Source organism: Schistocerca americana, chromosome 9 (assembly GCF_021461395.2).
Source record: "Schistocerca americana isolate TAMUIC-IGC-003095 chromosome 9, iqSchAmer2.1, whole genome shotgun sequence".
NCBI lineage: Eukaryota > Metazoa > Arthropoda > Insecta > Orthoptera > Acrididae > Schistocerca > Schistocerca americana.
The window spans coordinates 174,668,812-174,695,421 of NC_060127.1; the positions used below are offsets into that span (position 1 = coordinate 174,668,812).

At 39.0% G+C, this 26,610-nt stretch overlaps 1 protein-coding gene across 1 annotated transcript in view; it reads left to right on the forward strand.

Moving 5' to 3' along the window:
• The window catches only part of LOC124550788 (cilia- and flagella-associated protein 58-like), a 145,757-nt gene that overhangs the window by 107,829 nt on the left and 11,318 nt on the right, over positions 1-26,610 (forward strand). The window contains exons 13-14 of the mRNA XM_047125511.1: positions 5,798-5,960; positions 21,304-21,528. Coding sequence (XP_046981467.1) covers positions 5,798-5,960; positions 21,304-21,528 — 388 coding nt within the window. The remainder of the gene's footprint in view (positions 1-5,797; positions 5,961-21,303; positions 21,529-26,610) is intronic.

Consider the following 26,610-nt stretch of genomic DNA (forward strand, 5'->3'; position numbering starts at 1 on the left):
GACCACTCGACTCCCTCTCTACTTGTCAGCATGTTCAACATAGCAAGCATTCGCAGTAGATGGCCCTGGATGGATTTCCTCCAAACAATCAGCCGAGCAGTAAATTGTGTGGGCAGTCAGCACAGGCTGGATGAGGCTTCATGTGAAAGTTTTGTGCATGCACCAGGATGGATAATTTAACCAAACAGCCCAGTTTTGCCAGCTTCACAGTTAGAAATATCCCTCACGACATTGAGTAGCTGATGGGACTGCTAGCATACTTTCACTGTCGTATAATTTTCTAGGACTCTGAAGTTAAGAAGAAAAAGTTATTTATTTATGTTAAGTGTCTTCAGGAACCTGGTGATTCCAAAAAATGCATTTTATCTCTAACTAGCTGTTACCAGTGGCTCCATTTTTGTATCAGTAGTTTTGTTACTATGAGTGATGAAGAGTAAGTAAGCTACTGTATGTGCAATAACATCTGCTGCCCTCACGTGTCTGCCTATTCAGGTAAGCGTAGCTTGTGACATGTGCCCCCATTCACCTCCCCCCCCCCCCTCCTCCTCCCAAGTTGTCCCAACGCATGACGCATCAGCATGCACAGCATCACTGCTGAGCAGTGTGTAGAGAGAGGTGTGGGCAGGACTTTGCACCTATGCATTGTGTTATTGAAGTAGGCTTACACTGTACAGTGTGTGTGTTATGTGACAAGTAGAGTGGAAGTATGAATTAAACACACTGAAGAGAGTAGAAATACTATCTGAATCATATCACATAGCAAATATCAACCAATAAAAGCATTTTCACAAATGTGATAAAGTTCAGAATTCAAAGAGCAAATAGCTTTTTCAAAGAATAAACATGTTTCCCTGATTCACATAATATTCTTTAAATCAATAAATATCTTGTACAACACACTTTTTAAAGTAGCCTATGTTTATCCTCAGGGCTTAAGCAGCCTCCATACTAAATTTCATGGAAATCAGTTCAGTGGGGTGGTTGTGAAAACGTGGTAGAGAGAGTTACTTTTGCATTTGTAATATTAGTAGGGATAAGACTTTCAATTATTAGATCTATAACTTTGCTTCCACTGTTTTGCAATAGATGGCAGTAGCAGCAAGCGGGGTTCAGATGACTGGTCATAGATATAATACAATAAGCTTAGGCATCTGTAAACATAATGCCATAAAAATATTAGTCAATTTGTGACTGCATCATAAGGTTATTCTCAATTAAGTACGTCAACTTACTTACCCATTTCTCACCATTTGGGGGAAGTTTTAATTTTGTGCTTTAACGTGAAGAAATCTGTGGCTGTGGCTCTTAAAATGCTGGGTAAGACTAACGGTGAGGGAACTATTAGTGGAAGAATGTGCAGATAATGTTTTCAATGCCTTAAGATTGGTGATTTCGATGTCAAAGACCAGCATGGTGGTGGAAGACAGAATGTTTTTGTAGGTACTGAAACAGATGAAGAAAGTTACAGGACATCATTATCGAAAGCAATTGATGCGTTTGAGCCCGGCGCTGAAACACAAAGGGCCACAATACGGTGATAGACATATAAAGGTAATTTTGCAGCAGATCAGTGCTCGATCCCATGTCGCAAAACCCATCAAAATATACATGGAAACATTGAAATGAGAAGTCCTATCCCTCCCGCCATATTCTCCATACGTTGCTCTCTCTGACTACCACCTTTTTCGATCAGTGGCATACAGTCTGGCTGACCAGTATGTCCGATCATATGAACAAGTACAAAACTGAATCGATTCACGGATCCCCAGAAAAAATGCCCAGTTCTTCCCCCACAGGATCCAAAAGATGGAAGAATGTAGTGGCCAGCGATGGGAAATACTATGAATCATAATTTTTTTGTAAGTTTTTCACAATAAAGCCCCGAACTTCAAGAAAAAATGGCAAAAGCAAGGTTGTAGACCTAGTATATATTTATGTGATCCAATTTGGATGAAATAAAGGCTATATAGTGTCCAAAGCTAGGCTCAAGTTATCTCTGAAAACAAGTGAAAGAGGTTAGCATATTCATACAAATTGACAGACATGATAGTTGTAGATAAAATTTTGAATTATTATAACTTTTTCTCATGATCCAGTTTTGATGAAATAAAGCCTATATGGTGTCCCAAGCTATACTCAAGTTACCTGTGAAAATCCCCTCAAAACTCATCGAATAATTTTAGAGAAGCATGTTCAAACAGACAGACAGTTTAACAGATTTATTATTAGTGTAGATGGCATTTGTGGTTGATAACAATAGTGAATTTAGGATGAACTGTGAAATTCACAACTATAGTTCTAGTTAAATAAAACTGATTTATATATGCGCTCTACCTCCCCTCATAGATTTCCAGCAGCAGGAAATTAGAATACACAGAATATTCAAAACTAAATAACAGAGTAAATTATTAAAAACTGTTATAATTTATCAGACTTGTAGGTGAAAATTTCATTTGATACTTATGTTAATGCTAGATAAATTTTTAATTTTTACACTGTATAGACAGCTGATAGCATACTCTGAAATAAAAAAAAGGGAACATATGAGGGCTATTTTTAGTTATTTGAAAGTTGTGTGAAAACTGAAATGAAAATGTGCACTATCTGCTGGCATTCCTTGCTTGTCAGATGACACCATTCGCATTGGTTTTGTCACAGTGTGCTATTTACAGTGTCAGTTCATAATGTTTAAAACTATTGATCAACTCCCTAGCTGTGAAATACAGTCAGTGATTCAGCTGATTCAATTTGTGACAGCAAGGAATGCTGCAGCTGTGGAAATTCATCAACGGATAGGGGAAGTGTAGTGCCCGAATGCAGCAAGTGATGGCAAAGTGTGTAAGTGGGTGAGAGCTTTCAAGAACAGACTGGAAAATGTTCGTGAAGAACTGCAGTTAGGCCAACCATCAGTGATCTCAGAAGATTTGCTCAAAGCCACGGACAGAAAGATTTGTCATCATCATCATCATCATCAGTGTTCTGCCAAAAGGCAAGTTTTCACATGGTAGTTCTCCAGGCTGTCCGGTCTTCTGCCATCCTCTTCAGGTCTGCATAATTTCGTCTTCCCTTTATGTCGTTTATCATCTTGTATCTCCTTCCTCTCAGTCTTCTCCCACAAACCAATCCTTCCAAAGCATCTGCTAGCAAGCACTCTCTTCTCAATGAATGTCCCACCCGGTTCTTTTCCCTTTCTCTTACAACCTTCTACAGACATTTTCTCTCACCAACCCTTTCCAAAGATTTGTGAAGACCTGCAAAATTTCAATTTTAGCACTGGAATTCCTGAATGTGGATAGGACAACATTGGACAAAGTTGTCCCTGAAAATTTGCAATTTTGTAAACTGTGCATGCATTGGGTTCCCAGGCTGCTTTTTGAGAAACACAAAATGGAAAGTATGGCTTATGCTCTACATTTTTTGGACCAGTATCATAAGGAAATTGTCACAGGGGATGGGATGTGCTTTCTCATGTGACCCCAGACTCTAAACATCAGTCAATGTAATGGGACTACACATTATCACCAGTCAAAGTCAAGGCCAAGGAGACAGTATAAGGTTATGACAACCATGCTTTGGGATGGACATGGAGTCTTGTTAGTTGAGTTCATGCAGCAAGGGACAACAATAAATGCAGCTGCTTACTGCACTACCTGGACTAAACTTCAACATGTGATACAGAATAAGTGATGTGGCCTTCTGACATCTGGAGTTTTGTTGCTGCATGACAATGTGTGACCCAATTCTGCCAGTCACACCCAAAATTTTATCATATCTGTTGGGTGGTAACAGATTGTCCACCCACCACACATTGCAGACTTAACACCGAGCAATTTTCATTTGATCCGCTACCTAAATGAATTTCTTGGTGGGAAGCACTTCACAAAAGATGATTAGGTGAAAGAAGCTGTTAGAGACTAGCTACCCTCACAGGTGGCAGATTTGTATGACTTAGGGACACAAAGGCTTGTAGAACATTATGACAAATGTTTAAACAAATATGGAAATTACGTAGAAAAATAGAGAAACATGTAAAGAATTAAATAAAAACAGTTTTCTGAAAAATCTGTGATGGTTTATGTTTTGCAAGGAATCAGACCTTACTTTCTGAATAACCCTTATAAATTCTTAGTGTGAAGCAGTAGAGAAAAATGGCAGCTGGGTAGTAGAAGATGAGCAGAATTTGGTTTCTTTCAGATTAGCTGCTTCTACTTCTATAAAAGTATGAAATAATCTAGAAACAATTGCCAAATTACCAGTGTCAGTAGTTTAGCATTAGTCATATTATTTGCTTCTGCCTCTTAATCCATAACTTAACTCATTTCACATCTCTCAAGGCTCACCTCCATAATGGGATTTATAGAATATGAAATGAATGAATGAATACACAATAGTGTTTGGTGGCATAACCAGTAATTATGTAACTGATGTAACTGTGGTATACGTGTTCACGGAGTCTTTCGTGACGGCATACATGAATAAAATGTTCTCGGTTTTCCAGCCGTGTCAATTCAAATAAAATGCTCGAGCTTTCGATGGCCATTTCCGCCATCATCATCAGGAGTTCACTGACTGCCGGGGCTGTTATGGTCTCTCGCTTATATAGGCATGATAACATCATCAGCAGCCAATCACATCGATCCAATATAGCGCGCACGCGTAAGTCGACCCGGGCAGCTCGTGGCAGCACTGGTGATGTCAGGTGGCGCCAGGGGGAGGCGCCACATTTGAAACTGCCGCCAGCTTGGTCACACACTGATCGGTACTTGAACGCCAATAGTTTCCACCACCCTGTACACAAGAAAGGTGTCCTTAACACGTTGGTTCATAGAGCCAAGATTATCTCTGACGACGACCACCTACAGTCTGAATTGCAGAACTTAAAATATGTTTTCGGGGAAAATGGATATAGCAAAAAAGACATCGCAAACGCTTTCAAGGGCTGCTGATGAAAGATAGCTGGTGAATCAGAAGAAGAGGCCAAACGGACTGTATTCTTGCCATACTGTGGAGCAACTAGCAGTAAGTTAGGACATCTGCTGCAGAAACATGGGCTAAGACCAGTGTTCCGGCCCGCCCCCAAGATACGAGATATGTTGCGCCCTGTTAAGGACGACATTGCTCTTCGAGTGTCCGGTGTGTATAGTGTACGCTGTGAATGTGGCAGCATGTACATTGGACAGACAATTCGCACGGTTGTGGAGCATTGTACTGAGCACAAGTGCCATATAAAACAAAAGGAGCTTGACAAGTCGGCCATAGCGGAGCATTGCCTAGAAAACAAACATAAGATACAGTTCGAAAATACAAAAGTGCTGGCTCATGCTTCTACATATTGGGACTCCGTTATAAAGGAAGCAGCCAAGATTCACTTAAACAGAAACAATTTCAACAGAGACCAGGGATACACACTCAGCAGAGACAGAAGCGTGTCGCGGGAGCGGCAGTTTCAAACGTGGCGCCTCCCCCTGGCGCCACCTGACGTCACCGGTGCTGCCACGAGCTGCCCGGGTCGACTTACGCGTGCATGCCATATTGGATCGATCTGATTGGCTGCTGATGATGTCATCATGCCTATATAAGCGAGAGACCGTAACAGCCCCGGCAGTCAGTGAACTCCTGGCGACGATGGCGGAGATGGCCATCGAAAGCTCGAGCATTTTATTAGAATTGACGCGGCTGGAAAAACGAGAATGTTTTATTCATATACGTGTTCAGTTAACTTGGTTAACAATTTCTGTACTTTGGTTGTCAGCACTAGTTACAGAAAATTTTTACGATGACAGCATTTCTTCCACAGACAGGAGAAAATACTGCTGTCACGCAACGTCGACAACATGAGTGACTTGAGGCAGGAAGTCCTTCACCTGCAGCGAGACCTAACAGAAGAGAAACTCAAGTGCCGAGCCTTGGAGGAGGAGCTGCAGAACCCGCTCAATGTGCACCGCTGGAGAAGGCTTGAGGTGACTCACTTGTAGCACTACACTTGTACTTTCAGAGTGAATTCACATCCTGTACTCTTAATGATGTGATAAAAGGTCACTTCAAGTTTATGTAAATATAGCAGTTGCTATGTCTAAGTGTCAGTGTCTAGTAGCCCATTAATTAACATTCACACCCATGAAGATTACCATTTCTGACCTTACAAATTGGCAGTTACTTTGTAGAGCCTTCACAGTGGTCATTTCAGAAATATGAATTTCTTTCACCAGAGAATCATGTGGTGAAAATATTCATCCAGCTTGTGACAGAGACATTTGATGGCCTCTGCCTCTACACAAATAATCAATATATTATACTGAGGAGCTTGAACTGTACTGATCATCATTCCATCAGTGGTGCAGCAGAGTGCTTGCAACTTCGTAAAGAAAAATTCTCTGAGTCCTGCTATTACATGTAGAACAATGTGACACCAAATCATTGTAAAACACCAATATGTTTTTCATCTTAAAAGCATATACATGTGCCATGCACAGAAGATCAACTGGGAATGACTCCCACTGGAACAATCTGCCTTATGGACAGGCCTTTCACTGCAAGTTAACTATTTCTACTCTTTACTACTCCTTGTGATCCTTTCCATTTCTCAGTATCACTAATCTGTCTTAATGTCCTCTGTTAGCTGTTACTTATTCTGTTCTTTGATAAGTACTCATTCACTCACAGTTACTTCTTCATTATTATGGAGTATAGTATTGTGGAATGCCTCCACCAATTTTTCCTACACTTAATTGTCTTTCCTCTTTCACCTGTTTGATTACCTCCACAGTTCTTTTTTTTTTTAAGTATCTCTACTTTCATACCTGTATTCTGAAGGCTTATTACTATTTCTCCTAATTAAATGTTGAATAAGGTCTGTGGTGGCATCACAACTGTGTCAGTTTTAGTTTCCTCTTATATTGCCTCTCAGATTTCTACTTTTATTGCTTGTGTAAAATAACAATTGCTTGGTAACATTCTTTCTTTACAATCTACACCAATTTTCTGCATGACCTCCAAGAGCTTTGCCCTTTGCAATCAGGGCCAGGTTCTGACTTAGAAGAAGCACTGCTTAGTCATAAAGCAAAATTTGGAAGAGACATGATATTGTCACAGGATGTCTGATACTTACAGTGCTGGAGAATGACGCTAGTTAGCTGGTACACCAACAGCTGGCATTTTCCAACAAATAGCAGCCATCAGAGCAAAGACCAAGTAACTGACATTTAAAGCACTAACATTGCTGCACTAGAGCTTGGGACCTTATATGGCAGATATTACAATAAGCCTCTTTCTAGATAAACAAACAACTAGGCAATTTGGAAGACTTACTTCTTGTGTCTTGAGGAGCATGAGCATCCATACTCTGCTAACAGCTGAGAAGTGGGCGGCACAGTGCACCATTTTACTACATTTTAGGGTATTTTCCAAATCCTTTTGTGTATGGAGCACAGGCAGAATGACTGTTTACATGTCTCTGAGCATTGTGTAATTAGTCTAATATTGTGTTCGTGATCCCTGTTGGAGCATTACACAGGGAGCTGAAGTATATTTCCAGATTATTTGATGTATCCTATAATATTGCTCAAGTTTGTACTTCAGTGTTTCCAGGAGTCAAAAAAACCTATGTCCATCTGTACTGAGCCCCCTTTTTGTCAACATCAATATCCCCTTCTAGTTCTCTTTGGTTTGAGCTCTACACACTTCAGCAATATTTTAGGATAGGTTTTACAAGCAAGTTACTTTTTAGGCTGCAAGCATTTTCCTTATACTGGTATCCTATCAATGAAATGAAATATGCCACAGCCACATAGTTTAAGTACCATCAAGTGTTAGTGATCATTTCATTTCATATCTCCACAGATTGTTACACTCTGGTAATAGCATGAGTTGGCTGAATGTTGTGTTGTCTCATTAATAACTGGTTCATGCAATACTTTCTTTTTTGTAATTTGTTTCACATTTTTGAAAATTTAAATCAGTTCTTCCAACCTTGGCATTACTGCCAAGTTTCATTAAGAGCTGACTGGATGTTTGTGCTTTTATTCAGATTGTAATTCATTATTGGTAACAGTACAGTCTGCAAAAAGTCACAGGTTAATATTAATACTGACTGCCAAGTCATCAATACACAACATGAACAGCAAGTGTCATGCTTTCCTGGTGCATCTCTGAAGTTACTTCTATACAGATTCTCCATTCTCGATAATGTGCTGCCTCCTCCTTACTGGTAAATCCTTAACCCAGTTCAAATTTTGTTTACTACTCCAATGGATTGCATTTCCTGTAGGAAATTTTGGTCTGTGACTGAGTAAAACGTTTTTTCGAAGTCAATAAATATGCATCTGTTTGACTATTGTGTCCATGGCTTTCAAGATGTTATGTGAGAAAATTGTGACTTGGGTTTCATATGATCAATATTTTTGGAATCCATGCTGGTTATTATGGAGGAGGCAATTTAGCTTGAGATACCTCATTACATTTGATATCACAATATGTTTTGATTCCTATAGACTGGTGTGACCTGTGCTTTTTTCCAACCACTGGACATGGTTTATTGTTCAAGGGATGTATGGTTTATTATGGCTCAGGAAAAACTGATCTGCAAATTCTGTATCGAATCTGACAGGGATTTTGTCAGTTTTAGCATTTTCAGTTGTTCTCACTGCCATTGACTCTAATATCTATATCATATGCATGAGCAGTGTTTTGAGATTTAAACTGCAGCAACACTTCTGGTTCTTCTTTTGTACAGGACTGAGGATGCAAAGTCAGTCTTGTGATGTGACACATCAAAGTGGAGTCTGCATTGCATTAGTGTATGAAATGTGGCCACTGGGAATATTGTGGAATGGAATTGTGTTCATGATTCAATGTTACAGTAGTATGTCAGATAATACAGAGATATTCTAAATGAGGGACACATTTTCAAAACTTTGTATTTAGTCAAATACAAATAAAAAATGAACAAGCTTTATACCAATGAAAAGAGGAAGTTTCAAAGTTATTTTCATAATGTTTGACATCAATTTAATAAATTTAATAATTTGTAATTAATAAGTTTTAATAACTATTTAATAATCAGAAATGTGATAAATGTTATAAATGTTCAATGTGGCCACTGTTGGCTGCAAGGCAAACATCAACTCGGTCGCCAAACTTGTCCCACTCACGCGAAAGTGGATCTGCTATTACTGAGTGCATGGTAGAAGTGATCCAGTTCCACAGATCATTCAGAGCGATTGGTAGTGATGGGATGTAAACAGCTTCCTTCTACATCTCATCTACATCTACGTGATTACTCTGCTATTAACAATAAAGTGCGTGGCAGAGGGTTCAGTGAACCACCTTCATGCTGTCTCTCTACTGTTCCGCTCTCAAACAGCACGTGGGAAAAACAAGCACTTAAATTTTTCCGTGCGAACCCTGATTTCTCTTATTTTATCATGATGATCATTTCTCCCTATGTAGATGGGTGCCAACAGAATGTTTTCGCAATCGGTGGAGAAAACTGGTGATTGAAATTTCATGAGAAGATTCCGCCGCAACGAGAAGTGCCTTTGTTTTAATGATGGCCACTCCAATTCACGTATCATGTCTGTGATACTATCTCCCTTATTTCACAATAATACAAAATGAGTTGCCCCTCTTTGTAGTTTTTCGATGTCATCCGTCAGTCCCACCTGACGCTGATCCCACACCGCACAGCAGTACTCCAGAATAGGGCGGACAAACGTGGTGTAAGCAGTCTCTTTAGTAGACCCGTTGCACCTCCTAAGTGGTCTGCCAATGAATCGCAGTCTTTGGTTTGCTCTACCCACAATATTAAGTATGTGATCATTCCAATATAGGTTATTTGTAATTGTAATCCCTAAGTATTTAGCTCAATTTACAGCCCTCAGATTTGTGTGACTTATCGCGTAATCGAAATTTAGCGGATTTCTTTTAGTACTCATGTGAATAACTTCACACTTTTCTTTATTCAGGGTCAATTGCCACTTTTCACACCATACAGATATCTTATCTAAATCATTTTGCAAGTTGTTTTGATCATCTGATGACTCTACAAGACGGTAAATGACAGCATCATCTGCAAACAATATAAGACAGCTACTCAGATTGTCTCCTATGTCGTTAATATAGATCAGGAACAATAGAGGGCCTATAACACTTTCTTGGGGAACACCAGATATTACTTCTGTTTTACTCGATGACTTTCCATTTATTACTACGAAATGTGACCTTTCTGACAGTAAATCATGAATCCAGTCGCACAACTGAGGCGATACTCCATAGGCATGCAGTTTGATTAGAAGACCCTTGTGAGGAATGGTGTCAAAAGCCTTCTGGAAATCTAAAAATATGGAATCAGTTTGACATCCCCTGTCAATAGCACTTATTACTTCATGAGTGTGAAGAGTTAGTTGTGTTTCACAAGAATGATATTTTCTGAATCTGTACTGACTATATGTCAATAAATCATTTTCTTTGAGGTACTTCATAATGTTCGAATACAGTATATGTTCTAAAACCCTACTGCAAATCGATGTTAGTGATATAGACCTGCAATTCAGCAGAATACTCCCACTTGGGTATTGGTGTGACTTCAGAAATTTTCCAGTCTTTAGGTACATATCTTTCTGTGTGCAAATGGTTGCATATAATTGCTAAATATGGAGCTATTTTATCAGCATACTCTGAGAGGAACCTGACTGGTATACAATCTGGACCGGAGGCCTTGACTTTATTAAGTGATTTAAGCTGCTTTGTTACACCAAGGATATCTACTTCTATGTTTCTCATCTTGGCAGTTGTTCTTGATTGGAATTCAGGAATATTTACTTCGTCTTCTTTGGTGAAGGAGTTTCGGAAAACTGTGTTTAATAACTCTGCTTTAGTGGCACTGTCATCAGTGACTTCACCATTGTTATCGTGCAGTGAAGGTATTGATTGTGGTGTCTTGCCACTGGTGTGCTTTTTGTATGACCAGAATCTCTTTGAGTTTTCTGCCAGATTTCGATACAGAAATTCGTTGTGGAAATACCCCATAAGAAATAGTCGCAGGGTGTGAGATCAGGAGATCTCGGTGGCCAGAAATGCAGAGCCAGGTCCTCAAGTCCCCTGCAACCAATCCAGTACTGAGGAAAGGAGTCTTTCAAAAAACCTCATACATCACGGTGCCAATGGGGTGGAGCTACATCCTGTTGGAAAATGAAGTCCTGGGAATCTTCCATAACTTGAGGGAACAGCCATTGTTTCAACATGTCCAGGTATGTGATTCCTGTTATGGTTATTTCCACAAATAAAAATGGTCCATAAACCTTTGTGTGGGATACAGCACAGAACACATTGATCTTTGGTGAGTCTCTTTTGTGTTGCAGTGGTGACTGTGGATTTTCCAAACCCCATATGCGAACATTGTGGTTCAAATGGTTCAAGTGGCTCTGATCACTATGGGACTTAACTTCTGAGGTCATCAGTCCCCTAGAACTTAGAACTACTTAAACCAAACTAACCTAAGGACATCACACACATCCATGCCCGAGGCAGGATTCGAACCTGCGACCATAGCGGCCACGCGGTTCCAGACTGCAGCGCCCAGAACCGCTCGGCCACACTGGCCGGCGAACATTGTGTCTGTTGACTTTTCCACTAAGATGGAATGTCGCTTTGTTGCTAAAAATTACATGCTGTAGAAATACGTCATCATCCAACTTTGCTAGCACATAACCACAAAATGTGAGATGCTTTTCTTTGTCATTGGGGTTGAGAGCCTGTACAAGTTGTAGGGCCTGTACAGCAAATGCCATCTCAGATCTTTCCATACAGTTGGTTGGGGTATTCCAAGTTCTTGACTGGTTCTATTGGTAGACTTACTGGGACTATGCACAAAACTTTCTTGAATCCATTGGATATCATCCTCTGACACATGCAGTTGGTCTGTGCTTTTTCCTTGCACACATTCCCAGTCTGTTTCAACTGTTGAGATGAACAGCTAATGCTTTTGTGAGTTGGTGGTTGAATACCAAATTTTGTACGAAATGACCACTGTACTACAATTTGTGATTCACTTTCCACAAACTCAAGAACGCAGAAGACCTTGTGCTCCACAGTCACCATTTCACTCACAACTGACAGTGAAATGAAATGATGGCCCTATTGCCACGCTAATTCTTCCAGACACTTCTGAAACCATCACCGCACACTCGTCACCGCCCACCAAAAACTTTACAACTTCCTCTTTTCATTGACATAAAGCTTATTTATTTTGGATTTGTACTTGAATACATACAAATTTTTGAAAATGGGTCCATCATTTAGAATAACCCTGCACTGTTTTCACAGCTGATGCAATGCAGAATTTTCATAATCATCATGTGTGAGGACAAGAAAATCTGAAGAAATGGATCAAATTGCACACCAACAGAGTTGTCACTAACTATCTGGAATGACATTGCACTGTTACTGATTACTTGTGGAAAACTTATGCACTGTCGATTGGATTAGACTTACTCCCACTAGGGGACCATAGAGGAATGTACGTCACGCACAGCAGTGCTCCTGAACATATGTGAGTTTGTGTGTGTGTGTGGGGGGGGGGGGGGGGGGGGCACAAGTGCATCTTAATGCTCATTGTATAGATAGAGATAGACCAATTATGCACCTCCTGACAGTTGGAAACTTCCTGTGGGGTTATGTAGAGGCAACAACACCTGTCAACCACGATGCTGAAGCATCTTGGTGGTGGTGGTGGTGGTAGCAGCATTGTAGTTGTTGTTTTATCCATCCATGGATCGTGTTTACTATGTTTGACCTCTGCCTCTATAGCTGATTGTTTAATGTAGCGGAATGCAATGCAAGGGGTCTGGCCTCTATTCCCAGCTGGGTCGGAGATTGTCTCTACTCTAGGACTGGCTGTTGATGTCTTTATCATCATTTCATACTCGTTGACATGAAAGTCACCAAAATCGCATCAACTAAAAAGACTTGCACTAGACAGCCAGGCTTCCCATAGGTGGGGCTCCTAGCCTAGCTACATGCTATTAAATGTGTTTTACAAGGATTGGACAGATAGGTGGCCAGGTACTTATATAGCAGGAACCATCCAAGCATTTGCATGCAGTAATTTAGTGAAACCACAGAAAACGTAAATCAGTATACTGTAATGGAGATAGGGACTCACATTCTCCCACATGCGAGGGGCGTTTGAAAAGTCCGTGCAAAGTCCAAGAGATGGCACCACAGGCATGTATCAAGGTCATGTTTAGTTAGTAGCATCTTTGGAAAGAACGCACACCAAGTTTCAGCCATACTGGTATATTTCTTTGTTTGGCATCCCTGTGAAGCAAGGAAGTTGAGTGATTATCAAAAAATGGATGAAAAAGAATTTCGCGTGGTGATTATACATTACTTTATGAAAGGCAAAATGCCTCAGGAGTCTAAAGAGCAGCTTGATAAACATTATGGTGACTCTGCACCTTCAATTAGAACAGTTTATAAGTGGTTTCAAAATTTTTGGTGTGGCCATATGGGCACAAGTGATGCTGAACATTCTGTATGCCCTGTGGAGGTTACGACTCCAGAAATCATTGATAAAATCCATGATATGGTGATGGATGACAGAAGAGTTAAGGTACGTGAGATTGCTAGTGCTGTGGGCATCTCGAATGAACGGGTACATGATATTTTGCATAAACATTTGGACATGAGAAAGCTATCCGCAAGATGGGTTCTACAATTGCTCATGCTTGATTAAAAACGGAATCATGTGAAGTGTTGCAAGGATGGTTTGCAGCTGTTCGGGAAGAATCTGCAGGACTTCAAGTGTCGTTTCGTCACTGTGGATGAAACATGGATACATTACTATACTCCTGAGACTAAACAACAATCTAAACAGTGCGTTACCAAGGGAGAATCTCAACTAAAAAAGGTGAAGACCATTCCCTCGGCCAGAAAGGTTATGGCGACTGTCTTTTGGGATTTGCAATGGATAATCCACATCGGCTATCTGGAAAAGAGTAAAACTATTACAGGTGCATATTATTCATTGTTATTGGACCGTTTGAAAACCGAGCTGCAAGAAAAACACCAGTGATTGGACCGCAAAAAAGTCCTTTTCCATCATGACAATGCACCAGCACACACCTCAGCAGATTTGGCTCCCTTGGACTACTATTTGTTCCCCAATTTGAAGAAATGACTGGTGGGACAAAGATTTTACTCAAACAAGGATGTGATTGCAGCAACTAATACCTATTTTGCAGACTTGAACAGTTCCTATTATTCGGAAGGGATCAACAAATTAGATCAGTGTCGGACGAAGTGTATATGTCTAAAAGGAGACTATGTCGAAAAATAAAAAAGGTTTACCCCAAACATGTAAGTTGTTTTTAGTTTTGCACATACTTTTCAAATGCCTCTTGTACAAGACTGGTGGGTTTAAAACTATGCACTGTGATTCTGTTCATCCCTTGTGTACACTACTACACTGGTGTGCAAAATTTTAGGACGAAAGTAACTTTTACATGATGTGGCACTGTCAAACAACAAAGATCAAAAATCTTGGAAAATACTTAGAAAGAAATGCTGAAGTATAGTGCAGAAGGTAACTGAAAGAAATGCACACCTAGAAGAAAAGAAATGACACTTTCATTCGAAGACAGTAATTATACTGAAGACTCCGCAATTTATGATAGTACAAGTACAAGAGGTGGGATTTGGCTCCTAATATAGTGTATGATGCCTGTGGATGGCAATACATGCTCTTACATGCTCCCATGTTGACCACAAGGCTGGTAACGAGTTCTTGTGTTAGGTCATTCCATTCCTCTATCAGCAAGGTTAACAACTGCTGGATGATCATTAGAGCATGTGGACGTCCTGCTATGTATCTCTCTAATGCATCCCACACATGCCTGATGGGATTTGAGTTGGGGAAACAGGCAGGCTAGTCTATTCACTGAATAGTCTTTCATTCCAAGAACTCAGCCACCTTTACAGTTGGATGTGGTCATTCACTGTCATCCATAAAAATGAAGTAAAGGGCTGAATGCACCCCCGAAAAGAAGAACCTGGGGGAGGAATACAATGTCACAATAACATTGACTGGTGAGTGTACCATGTTCAAAGATCTAGAGGTCAGGAAGAAACATAAGGAATTTATATCAACAAAGACTCACATATGAAATGCAAACAGTTTATACTAAAGACAATATTGAAATAAAAAAAAAAAGAGGGAAAATTAAAATCGGCAATCTTGAAGATAGCTGATGAAATATTCGGCAAAAGTGAAGTATCAAACTGGAAAGGGGCTTTGAAAATATGGAATATGTAAATAGCCAACAGTATTATAGGCAAAAAAATTTTAGAATGTTTCTTTACAAACGCAGATGTAGGAAGCCTGGGAAACACAGAAAGAGAAAAGAAATACCACAAGAAAATTAATAAAAGGGTACCATAGAGAATCCTTGGAAACATTATTCCTAATGTTGAACATGACATTCATGGAAGACAGAATATAGTGTTTAAACACATGAAACATTTGAACAAAATTGAAATAGACACTGCAAAGCATTAATATAATAACAGAAAACAAATTTATGCAATGTTACATAGATTTATGGTATGATGAATATAGTGAAGAAAGTTATCCTGTAAAAACTGATAAGAACTCTGGAGCTCAAATAGACATGAAAATGTAATAAAAAATAGAAAAGATACTGACTTAGATTAAATTAATGCTGAATTAATCAAATATGGAGGAATCATTGTTTACAGTTCTGCTTTCTCAAATTTTTAAATGTGTTTTGGAAGAATTGTGCCACACCCGAAGAATCGAACACAGCTAAACTCATTTTTGTATTTAAGTAAGGCATTAGAAAAGATGCACGAAGTTATAGAGGAATAAGTTTACTAACTGTGGGATATAAAATTTAAGGGAAAATTACTAATCAAAGACTGGAAACTATATATATATATATATATATATATATATATATAGGTTTCTACGGCTGCCGCCGCCTCTCGCATCCCAATCTCCATTGTTCACGGTCATTCCAGTCTCCTCTCGCCACCATTGCTTTGTTGACGTTGTCTTTCCACCATCTCGCAGGTCTACCGTGCTTTCTTCTTTGATGTGGAGTCCATTGCCATACCCATTTTGGGCATCTTGTGTATGGCATATGCTGTAAGTGACCATACCAGAGCAGGCGCTTGCTTTCGATGTAGTCTAGGATTGTGCTTTTGACATTCATAACCTCTATGATCCTATCATTTATAAAATGATCAAGTCTGAAGTATCCACAACTCCATCTCCAGCAATCCATCTTGATAGGCACCAGGTGATCTTTCTGCCTCTGTGTTAGTTCTCACAACTCTGCACCATATGTTGTGATATTTTCAATAATTGTGTGGTAGATGGTATGTTTTGTTCTGTGCATTATGTTTTTGTTCCAGAGAATACCATTTAGTTGTTTTATGGCTCACTTGCCCTGGCCTATTTTATTGTTTACATCATCCATACTTCTACCATTGGACGACAGTGTCACTCCCAAGTACTTAAAATTATGACACCCTCTAACAGTATCAGAACCAAGCAGTAAGTCGTTAACAGTATTTTCTCCCACTTTTAGATTTTCTGTTTTAGATACGTTTATGACAAGACCCCATTTTTCATATTCTTCTTTTAATTTGCGGAGCATGTAATTTGCATCTTCCTCATCTCCAGCTACTAACACTTGGTCATCAGCAAAAAATAGAGTGAACAAGATCTTGTCATCTATAGGGACACCCATTCCTCCACATTTCCTTTTCCATCATTTAGAGCTTAAAGAGTGTAGGGGCAAGTGTGCACCCCTGGCATAGCCCCTTTGTCACCTCAAACTCTTGAGATAGTTGATTTCTCACTTTAACCATTGCCGTACAACCTTGGTAGAGAAGTCTGACAGCTTTCACATAGCTCAGTGACACACCATTATCAATTGGACTTGTCCTTAGCTTGTTCTGCGGAACTGTGTCTAAGCTTTCTGGAGGTCTACAAAGACAAGGTGGGTTGCAAGGCCCCTTGGTGTCCTTTTATCCACTAGGTTTTTGAGGGTAAATACTCTATCAGTACAGGAGTGACCAGATCTGAATCCATTTTGTTCTTCAGATTCAGTTATTTCTTCTTCTATCCTCTTTTGTATAATAAGGCCATAGACTCTCGCCATGGATGGCATCACACTAATACCACGATAGTTTGCACAATTCCTCCTCTTGCCCTTCTTAAATATTGATGTAACTGTTGCCTTTTTCCACTCCTTTGGGGCTTCGTCACCTCTAAGGCATTGGTCAAAAATCACTGCCAATATCTCAAAGAGTTTTGACGGTGCTGCTTTAACCATTCCTATATAAATTAATCCTGGACCTGGCGACTTTCTGTTTTTCATGGCATTAATTGCATTTTGGACTTCCTTTGGGGTTATTGGTGGTATATTATCATTACTGATTTCAATGCCTGGTGGGTTCTCAGTGGATGCAGCTCTGTTCTCAGTTAGTAGTCCTTGGTAGTGTTGTACCCATTCCTGCATTCTAAAGAGGTTTATATTTGCTTTATCTTTATTCTGTGTTCTCATTGTTTTTAATACCTTCAAGGCTTTATTTGCTTGTGTATTCCCCATGCTTTTTTCTATCTCTTCACTGGTTTTCTGCCAGACTTCATTTTTTGACTTAATTATTGTTTCCTGTGCATCTTTTCTCCACTCTCTGTATTCCAGCCAATCATTGTCTGATCTCGAGTTGAACCATTTATTACAAGCTTTCTTCTTACTTTCTACCTTCTCTTGTACCGAGTGGTTCCACCACTCATCACATATTCTATTACTCTTTTGGATTTCTTTTTTTTCCCAGTGCTTCATAAGCTGCATTATCGATGGCTTCTTTAACCATGTCATACATCTTATCTGCAGAGGTTTCTTCAATGGCAGCAAGTTTTTCTGCTAGCCCTTGCTAGTACAAGAAGTGGGTAGAACTATGGTAGAGGCTTTGTAAATTATATTGAATATTATTGGCTTTCTCTGGTTCGGCTTCCACTTGAATTTCTGTGTCTTTGGTAATCTTCAATAATATCTTAGACATTAGCACGAAATTGTCTGATCCGCACTCTGCGCCTCTCATAGCCCTCACGTCTTGTACTATTAGCTTTGTTGTTTGCTTTATTATGACATAGTCTATAATGGACTTGAAGTTAATGCTTGGTTTCAACCATGTGTATTTGTAGATGTCCTTATGCTTGAACCATCCATTCATAATTCTTAAGTTATTTTGCATGCAGAATTCTATCAATCTTTCACCATTGTCATTTATGGTATCTTCACCGTACTGTCCCACTATTTTGTCTTTAGCTTTCCATCCTGTTCTGGCATTTAGGTCTCCTAGTAGAATGACTTCTTTCTGATTCCCTATATTTTCAAGAGATCTTGTCAGTTGAGTGTAGAATAAGTCTTTCTTCGCTACATCATTGTTGTTGTTTGGTGAATAGACCACAATAATCACCACAGGATGGCCCTTTATTTTCATCTGTACTTGCAGAATTCTATCTCTGACATATTCCCAGGTGGTTAGGTTTTTCTTGAGTTGTTTCTTTATGGCAATGGCAACTCCACTTTGGGCTTGTTGTTCCTTTGGTGCGCCTCTATAAATGTATATGTAATTATTGTCTCTTCTGTACCATGCCCTTTCACTTCGGTTTCTGTTAGGCCCACTATGTCGACATCGAGGTGCTTTATTTCTTTAAAGACTTCACGTTTCGTTGTAGAAACTCCCTGTATATTCCATATTGAAATTCTCATTGTCCTTCTTTGTGCCTGTTGTCGTCTTTGTTTTGATCCATTCCGTTCCGAGGCTAAATTGGGAGGTTTTGCATTTGATTTCTTTTGCTAGGGTGGAGTCCAGGTCCAATGCCTAAACCCCCAACTTGGAGGACCAGGTGATATATTTATAATAAGACAAATTATTTAAAACATCAGGAATTTGGCTTATAAATGCATTCAACACATTTATTGATAATAAAGACAAGATAAAAAAAGTTTTGTGGAAAACATTTTCCTAAACACGTTATTAATACCATAGTCTATTTATAAATATGAAAATAAGTTACCAGTTCAAGTTTAAAAATGTCCAAAATGTTTGACAAGGGTGATGTTTATCACCCATTTATTTTAGTTATTTATTGATAACCTAATTACAAAGAGCAAAGGTGAAATAAATTTAGAAATTAAAACAGGATATAGCTTACCATTAAATATTCTATTACATGCTGCTGACTAGATAATTATACTGGAAACAGAACATAATTTACAAATAGCAGATAAAGATTAAGACAAAAAATACTACAATTTAACTATATCTTCAAATAAAACAGAGATAGTGGCATTCAAAGGGAAGAATCCAATCAGATTGAAAATGATAATAGGCCTAAATGAGAAAATTTTAGAACAAGCATCCTACTTCAGATATGTAGGATATGGTATTAGTTTTGACTATTGTGAAGACGTAGAGAAGAAGATTAATGAAGTTGAAGCTATTCGCAGAACAACTGGAAGAACTTTGGAGAGAAAAACAAGAAAGCAAAAACAAATGAAATTTTGTAAAGTTTTGGCTGCACCTACTCTTGTATATGGTTGAAAATCATGGGAAAAAAGGAAAAAATCATGTATACAGGCAGCAGAGATTGAGTTCATGACATATGTAGGGGGCTGTAATCAAATGGATAAAATAAGGAATGAAACAATAAGACCAGATTTAAAAATATTTCCACTTAATGACAAGTTAGGAATCGATAGAATGAAATGGAAAGATCATGTTGGTAGAATAATAGAAAATAGATTGTAAAAATATACCAAATTACCATCTGACTGAAAAGCGAGAACTGGGTAGTCTTTGTAAGAGATTAATGGACAATAAAGGCTGGAACAAATGACTATAACACCTAACTTTCAGGAGATAATGATGATAATCATGATGATTAGGTATTCTGTTTCAAAGTTAGTATACATTATTTTGAGACACTGTGTACTAACATGAACAATCACATTCACAGTCACTGCCCAATATATTTGAGTTATCCTGTAAACTGCTATGTTTAATAATTGGTTTCTTGTACTTTATTGTATACTGGCTGCCACCTGTAGCTACACTTGCAATTCAGCAGTTTTGTTGTGATGAGTGATTGTAAGGAAGTAAGCTGTTGTATATGCAACAATGTCAGTGGCTCTCACATGCCTGCCTGTTTGGGCAAATGCAGCACGATGCAGATGCACAGATGTGACGCCCCCCCACCCCCTGGAACACACACCACTACCCCTACACACAATGCTGTGGCACACTTACATCATTGCCACTGAGTGATGCATGTGGATGGGTGTGGGCAGATGCCTGCAGCTATGCATCATGTTACTGAAGTAGCTATACATTATACAATGGTTACATCATAAAATAATTTCAATAATTTTTTATCATGATTTGTGTTCACTAATGTAAAAAATATCTGTTCCACCCCATACTTTACACTTTCAAGTATCATTTTTTTCCTACAGTAGTCTATGTTCTTACTCAACTTTGAAGCTATCTCCACACAAGACTTCATTGAAATTGGTTCAGCAGTTTAGTCATGAAAACATAACAGAATTACTTTAGCATGTATTATGTTGTGGAAGCATGGATTAAACACATTGAGGATTGTATCAATCAATAAAAGCATTTTCATAAATATAATGAAGTTCAAAAGTCAGAGTATAAAAAGCTTTTTCAAAGAGTAAATATATGTCCCTAATTCACTAAGATCCTACAAATCAATAAACATCTTGTACTACACACTTTCTAAAGTAGCCTGTGTTTTTCCTTAGTGTTCAAACTGTCTACACACAAAAATTCATCACAATCAGTTCTGTGGTTTGGTCATCAAAAGATAACAGGCAAGCCCACTTTTGAATTTATAGAAATTAAAATTACAATCTCTCTTTCTTTTGTAATCCAACTTCGATAAAATAAAGCCCATACATTGCCACAAGCTATGCTCATGTTACCTGTCAAAATTCGTCAAGTGTTTTGGAGATCATAACAGTTTTAGTTTTGTTATTAGTATATATATTTCAATGCTCTCTGACACAATAAGTAAATGAAGATGCAAATCACTTCCTTTATTGGGACATAACATTCAGTTTGGTATGAGAGTGCTTTATACTTATATGACACAAGACTATTAAAAATTGGCAAAAAAGACCAATTCATATTATCAATGCAGTCTCAGTCACTTCTGTCACTGTATTGAAACAGAGTTGATCATAACAGGGAACAGATCCAGAGAAGTTTGAGCTCATCCTGAAAGTGCGACACCTACAGAGGAGAGTGCTGAAGATGTCCAGGTCTGCCACATACCACGAGATGCAGATGAAGGAGACAGAGCGGCGTTACACGGAACTTGTCCAGAAGACTGAGAAGCAGCCAGTGCAAGAGATGTCTGACAAACTGGCTGAGATGAAGCATACTCTCCAGAAGAGAACCCAGTCTGTCAAGGTAAGAACAGACTAAATCTAACAAAAGTTAGTTACATGTTCCATAGGTCACTTGAATGACTTTTTTTTTATGATGTGGAACAAGTCAACTTATGGGATGTGTATTTACAATTAATTTCAGTGAATGGCTATATGTTGACCATTTATAAGTTCCTAAATGGGACATCAGCCTAAATTTAACATTAATGAATTTAAAAAAAAATGAGCGTATGGCATTGGTGGCCGGGAGACCCCCGCGGGCAGTTCGGCCGCTGCTCCACAAGTTCTTTAATGCCACTACGGCAACTTGTGAGTGAATGAGGATGAAATGATGATGAAAGACACACAAGACCCAGTCATCTCGAGGCAGAGAAAATCCCTGACCCCACCGGGAATCGAACCCAGGACCCCGAGCGCGGGAAGTGAGAACGTTACCGCAAGACCACGAGCCACAGACACTAATGAATATATTACTTTTCTGTTCTACTCATGCCACTAAACTTACAAGGAGACAATCTTTCTTTTTCAGGCTGCCCATTTTTAAACGCAAATTTGTCCTACAAGGAGTTTTCCAGAAAAAAAATGTTTTCTTCTTAGATTTAAAAATTACTTTACTGCCTGTCAGATATTTTACATTATTGGGTAAATAACCAAAAACTTTTGTTGATGCATAATGAACTCCTTTCCAAGATTCTCACAGTTTTAATGAGTAATAAAGTCAGTTTTTTGCTAGTGTTGTGGATATGGACATGAATATTCTTTTCAAATGGTGAGGGATTATTTATGATGAATTTCATAGAAAGGCCTTACTCCTTGAAGAGAGGACTGTAGATGACCCCCACATATAAATTAATCTTATTGTTTGCTTTTGTGGAATTAATAATTTCTTTGTAAGTGGTGAGAAGCCTAGAGAATTATTCTAAAAGCCATTACTGAGTGGAAAAAATATGCTAAATATATTAGGAGACTGACCCTTTTCTGTCCAAGGCTAGCAACTGTATTAAGAGCAAAAGTAATTTCATCAGTATATCAGACAAAAAACAAGAATATCATATCCTACTTAGTGACTCCTATTCATGTGAATTATCAGTTACCAACAACTCACTGAGTTTGAACAAGGTTATGTAATAGGGCTACGAGAAGCTGGATTTACTCTGTGTGGTACTGCAGAAACAGGTGGCAGGTATGCAGATACTGTACATGAATGATGGCTGCAGTGGTCACAAGAATGTACAGTTGCAAGAATACTGGGCTCTGGATGGCCATGTGGCACTACCAAGAGGGAAGACCATGATGCTCTGGTGCATTGTACTGCAGCTACAACAACAATTGCAGCAGCAGTTGGCATCACAATGACACAATGAACAGTTAGAGATTGGTTACTTCAAGAACAGCTCCAAGCCAGATGCCCCGTAATGTGCATTCCACTGAACCCAAACAACAGCCTTTTGCGACTTCATTGGTGTCATATGGGACATCATCAGACGAGAACTTTGGTGTCATCCACAAATATTATTAAATGTCACTGAATTGACTGACCAGGTGCAACAGGCATGGAACTCTATTCCACAAACTGACATCCAGCAGCTGTACAACACACTACATGCACATTTACATGCTTGCTTTCAACGTGGTGATGGTTACACTGGTTATTAATGCACCAGAATATTTCACATTTGCAATGGTGTGCAATGTTAATCACTTAAATATGTTACCTAGACATTTCATTAATCCAAGTTAATAATTTTTTGGTATTGCGATTTTTTTCCATCAGTGTATCTGAGAATTTTTCTAATTTCTTCTCTGTCTCTCTGTCATATTCATACAAACTACCATATCTATAGTAGAGTCTGCACAAGAACGTCCATGATGGCTGCTGGTGAAAACAAGTAATCTATAGAGCTGCAACAACACTGAGTAATTGCCATAAAGATATACAGGGTGAGTCATTAACGTTACTAGTGGTAACACCTCCCAAACTACAACAAACACTGAATAACCAATTCTGCAGACTTAAAGGAAGGAGAGGGGCTTGTGTATTTAGTTAATGCACAGAAGTTTGGTTTTCAACACACACACACACACACACACACACACACACACACACACACAGAGATATATATATATATATATATATATATATATATATATATACACACACACAAAATTCAAGCTTTCGCAACAAACTGTTGCCTCATCAGGAAAGAGGGAAGGAGAGGGAAAGACGAAAGGATGTGGGCTTTAAGGGAGAGGGTAAGGAGTCATTCCAATCCCGGGAGCAGAAAGACTTACCTTAGGGGGAAAAAAGGACGGGTATACACTCGCACACACACACATATCCATCCACACATATACAGACACAAGCAGACATATGTAAAGGCAAAGAGTTTGGGCAGAGATGTCAGTCAAGGCAGAAATACAGAGGCAAATATGTCCAAAAAATAAATTCTCCTCCAGTTAAAAGTGTGACATCATCTGCATGCAAAAACAGGATAAAACAGTGTTTCAGTCTATTGCACACACACACACACACAAAGATGATGTAACTTACCAAACGAAAGTGTTGGTATGTTGATAGAGACACAGAGGCACTAACAAACACAAACACACACACAAAATTCAGACTTTTGCAACCCACCGTTGCTTCATCAGGAAAGAGGGAAGGAGAGGGAAAGACGAAAGGATGTGGGTTTTAAGGGAGAGGGTAAGGAGTCATTCCGATCCTGGGAGCGGAAAGACTTACCTTAGGGGGGAAAATATATATATATAACACAAACATACGCACAAAATTCAAGCTTTCGCAACAAACGGTTGCTTCATCAGGAAAGAGGGAAGGAGAGGGAAAGACGAAACGATGTGGGTTTTAAGGGAGAGGGTAAGGAGTCATTCCAATCCCGGGAGCGGAAAGACTTACCTTAGGGGGGAAAAAGGACAGGTATACACTCGCACACACACACATATCCCTCCGCATATACACAGACACAAGCAGACATTTGTAAAGGCAAAGAGTTTGGGCAGAGATGTCAGTCAAGGCGGAAGTACAGAGGCAAAGATGTTGTTGAAAGACAGGTGAGGTATGAGCGGCGGCAAATTGAAATTAGAAATTTACTAGGTATGGTGCTAGTGGAGCCTTCTTGGTTTCTTCTGGTTTGGAATTTACATAACCAGTCAGTTATGAATGGACTTACAGTTTAATGTGAATTGTGAAAGACTGTGCAACTTGGTATTTTTTGGATACATTGCCGAAAAACCAATAAGTGAAGGAAAAAAATCCTAAGACTGAAAGATTTAAACTTTAAGCTTTGGATTTGTATTTCTACTGCTATCCACTTAACCAATGAGCCACATACTTACCTGCATGTAATGTCACAAAGCTCTTTTATTTATCTCTTACTAGGGGAAAGTGCCCTAAAATGACACATCATAAGAGAAAAATTGTACTGTGGTTACAATTATAAGCCTTATTTTTTGTATGTTAACATTAACAACTCTCATCTACACAGTGATTCATGAAAGAAAACAACATTATGCCTTATATGACTATTACTTTGTATTATTAGAAAGCTTACACAATGCCATGTCATGAGCGTCTTTGGGCAAAACGACGTACTCTTATATCTTCTATAGAGATTCACTTTTATTTACAAATATCACATGAAAACATCACCAAAATGTGGTTTATCAAATTACATGTAGGCTGTTAAATGCTTATTGTTTTTTTGGTTAAATTAAATAGATATTTACGTGCCATCAATGTCTGCTTGCTGAATCGATTGCCTATTTCATTCCCCTGGCTAATTCAAATGCCAGTTTCCATACATCATTCAGTGTCAGTCCAAATAGCCGAGATTCAAAGTCTTTAATACTGTAATATGTCAGTTTTTGGACATGCTGGAAGTGTTTGCTGGAGCTGGAGCTTGAGAAACACTGAATATTTTTGAGGCATGCTACCAGCCCATTCGCTTGGTATTAAATGCGCCAATAGCATTCTCCATGCTCTCTGAACAATATGAGTGGCGAATATTGTTTCTCTTATAATATCCAACCATTATTACTGAAACAATAATAATAATTATTATTTTTCTGGAAATGGGCCTGGACCAGAAAACCCACACCCTTATCAAAAAGGCCCTGAGTAATACAAGATCATGAGTAAAGTTCAGGGGAACACTTTCAGAAAGCTTTGAGATAAAGACAGGAGTTAGACAGGGAGATGGACTTTCACCTCTTCTCTTCAACTGTGCACTGGACAAGGTGATCAGAGAATGGCAAAAACAAATGGAAGTACAAAACGGAAGGGACTGGTAGTAGACGGTTTAGCTTTCACAGATGATCTGGCACTTATAGCAAGCTCAGTGGAAGTAGCAGTAAAGCAGCTCAATATGCTGAAACTCCAGGCAGCCAAAGGAGGACTTCAATTGTCACTAGAAAGAAGAAATACCTCACCAACATCAGTAATACTCCCAGTGAACTACAGTTGGAACAAGGTCAAATTGAGAAAGTTGACAGATTAAAGTATCTAGGAGAATGTTTGGAGCCTAATCTATCAGAAGGAACAGCACTAACAACTCGGATTAATAAGTTACATTTAGCATATCGATTAACCAAGAACATCTATAGTGAGAAATGCCTATCTCGCAATTCCAAACTAAACCACTACCAAACAGTTATCCACCCTGATGCCCTATATGCCTCAGAATGATTGAATCTGAACAGGAAAGTCTTGACAGATAAACTAGAGTTTCAGGAGAGGAAGATCCTGAGAAAAATTCTGGGACCAGTCAAAACAGATGGTGAGTACAGAAGACAATCAAACCAGGAACTATACAATCATACCGAGAAAGTCACAGATATAGGCAGGAAGAGATGTCTACTTTCTATGGACATATCACAAGGATGGACCAAACAAGACTGACCCATCGACTTCTCAACTACCGGAAGAGCAGGAAGACCATGACACCGTGGCTGATAGAAATCAAGAAAGACATCCAGGAACTGAACATAACTGAAAGTGACATTAGAAACTGAGCATTTCTCAGAAGGATACTAAAAGAAAAGAGGTTTCAGGACAGACCACCCCATAAAAAGACTGGTGCCCTTTGGA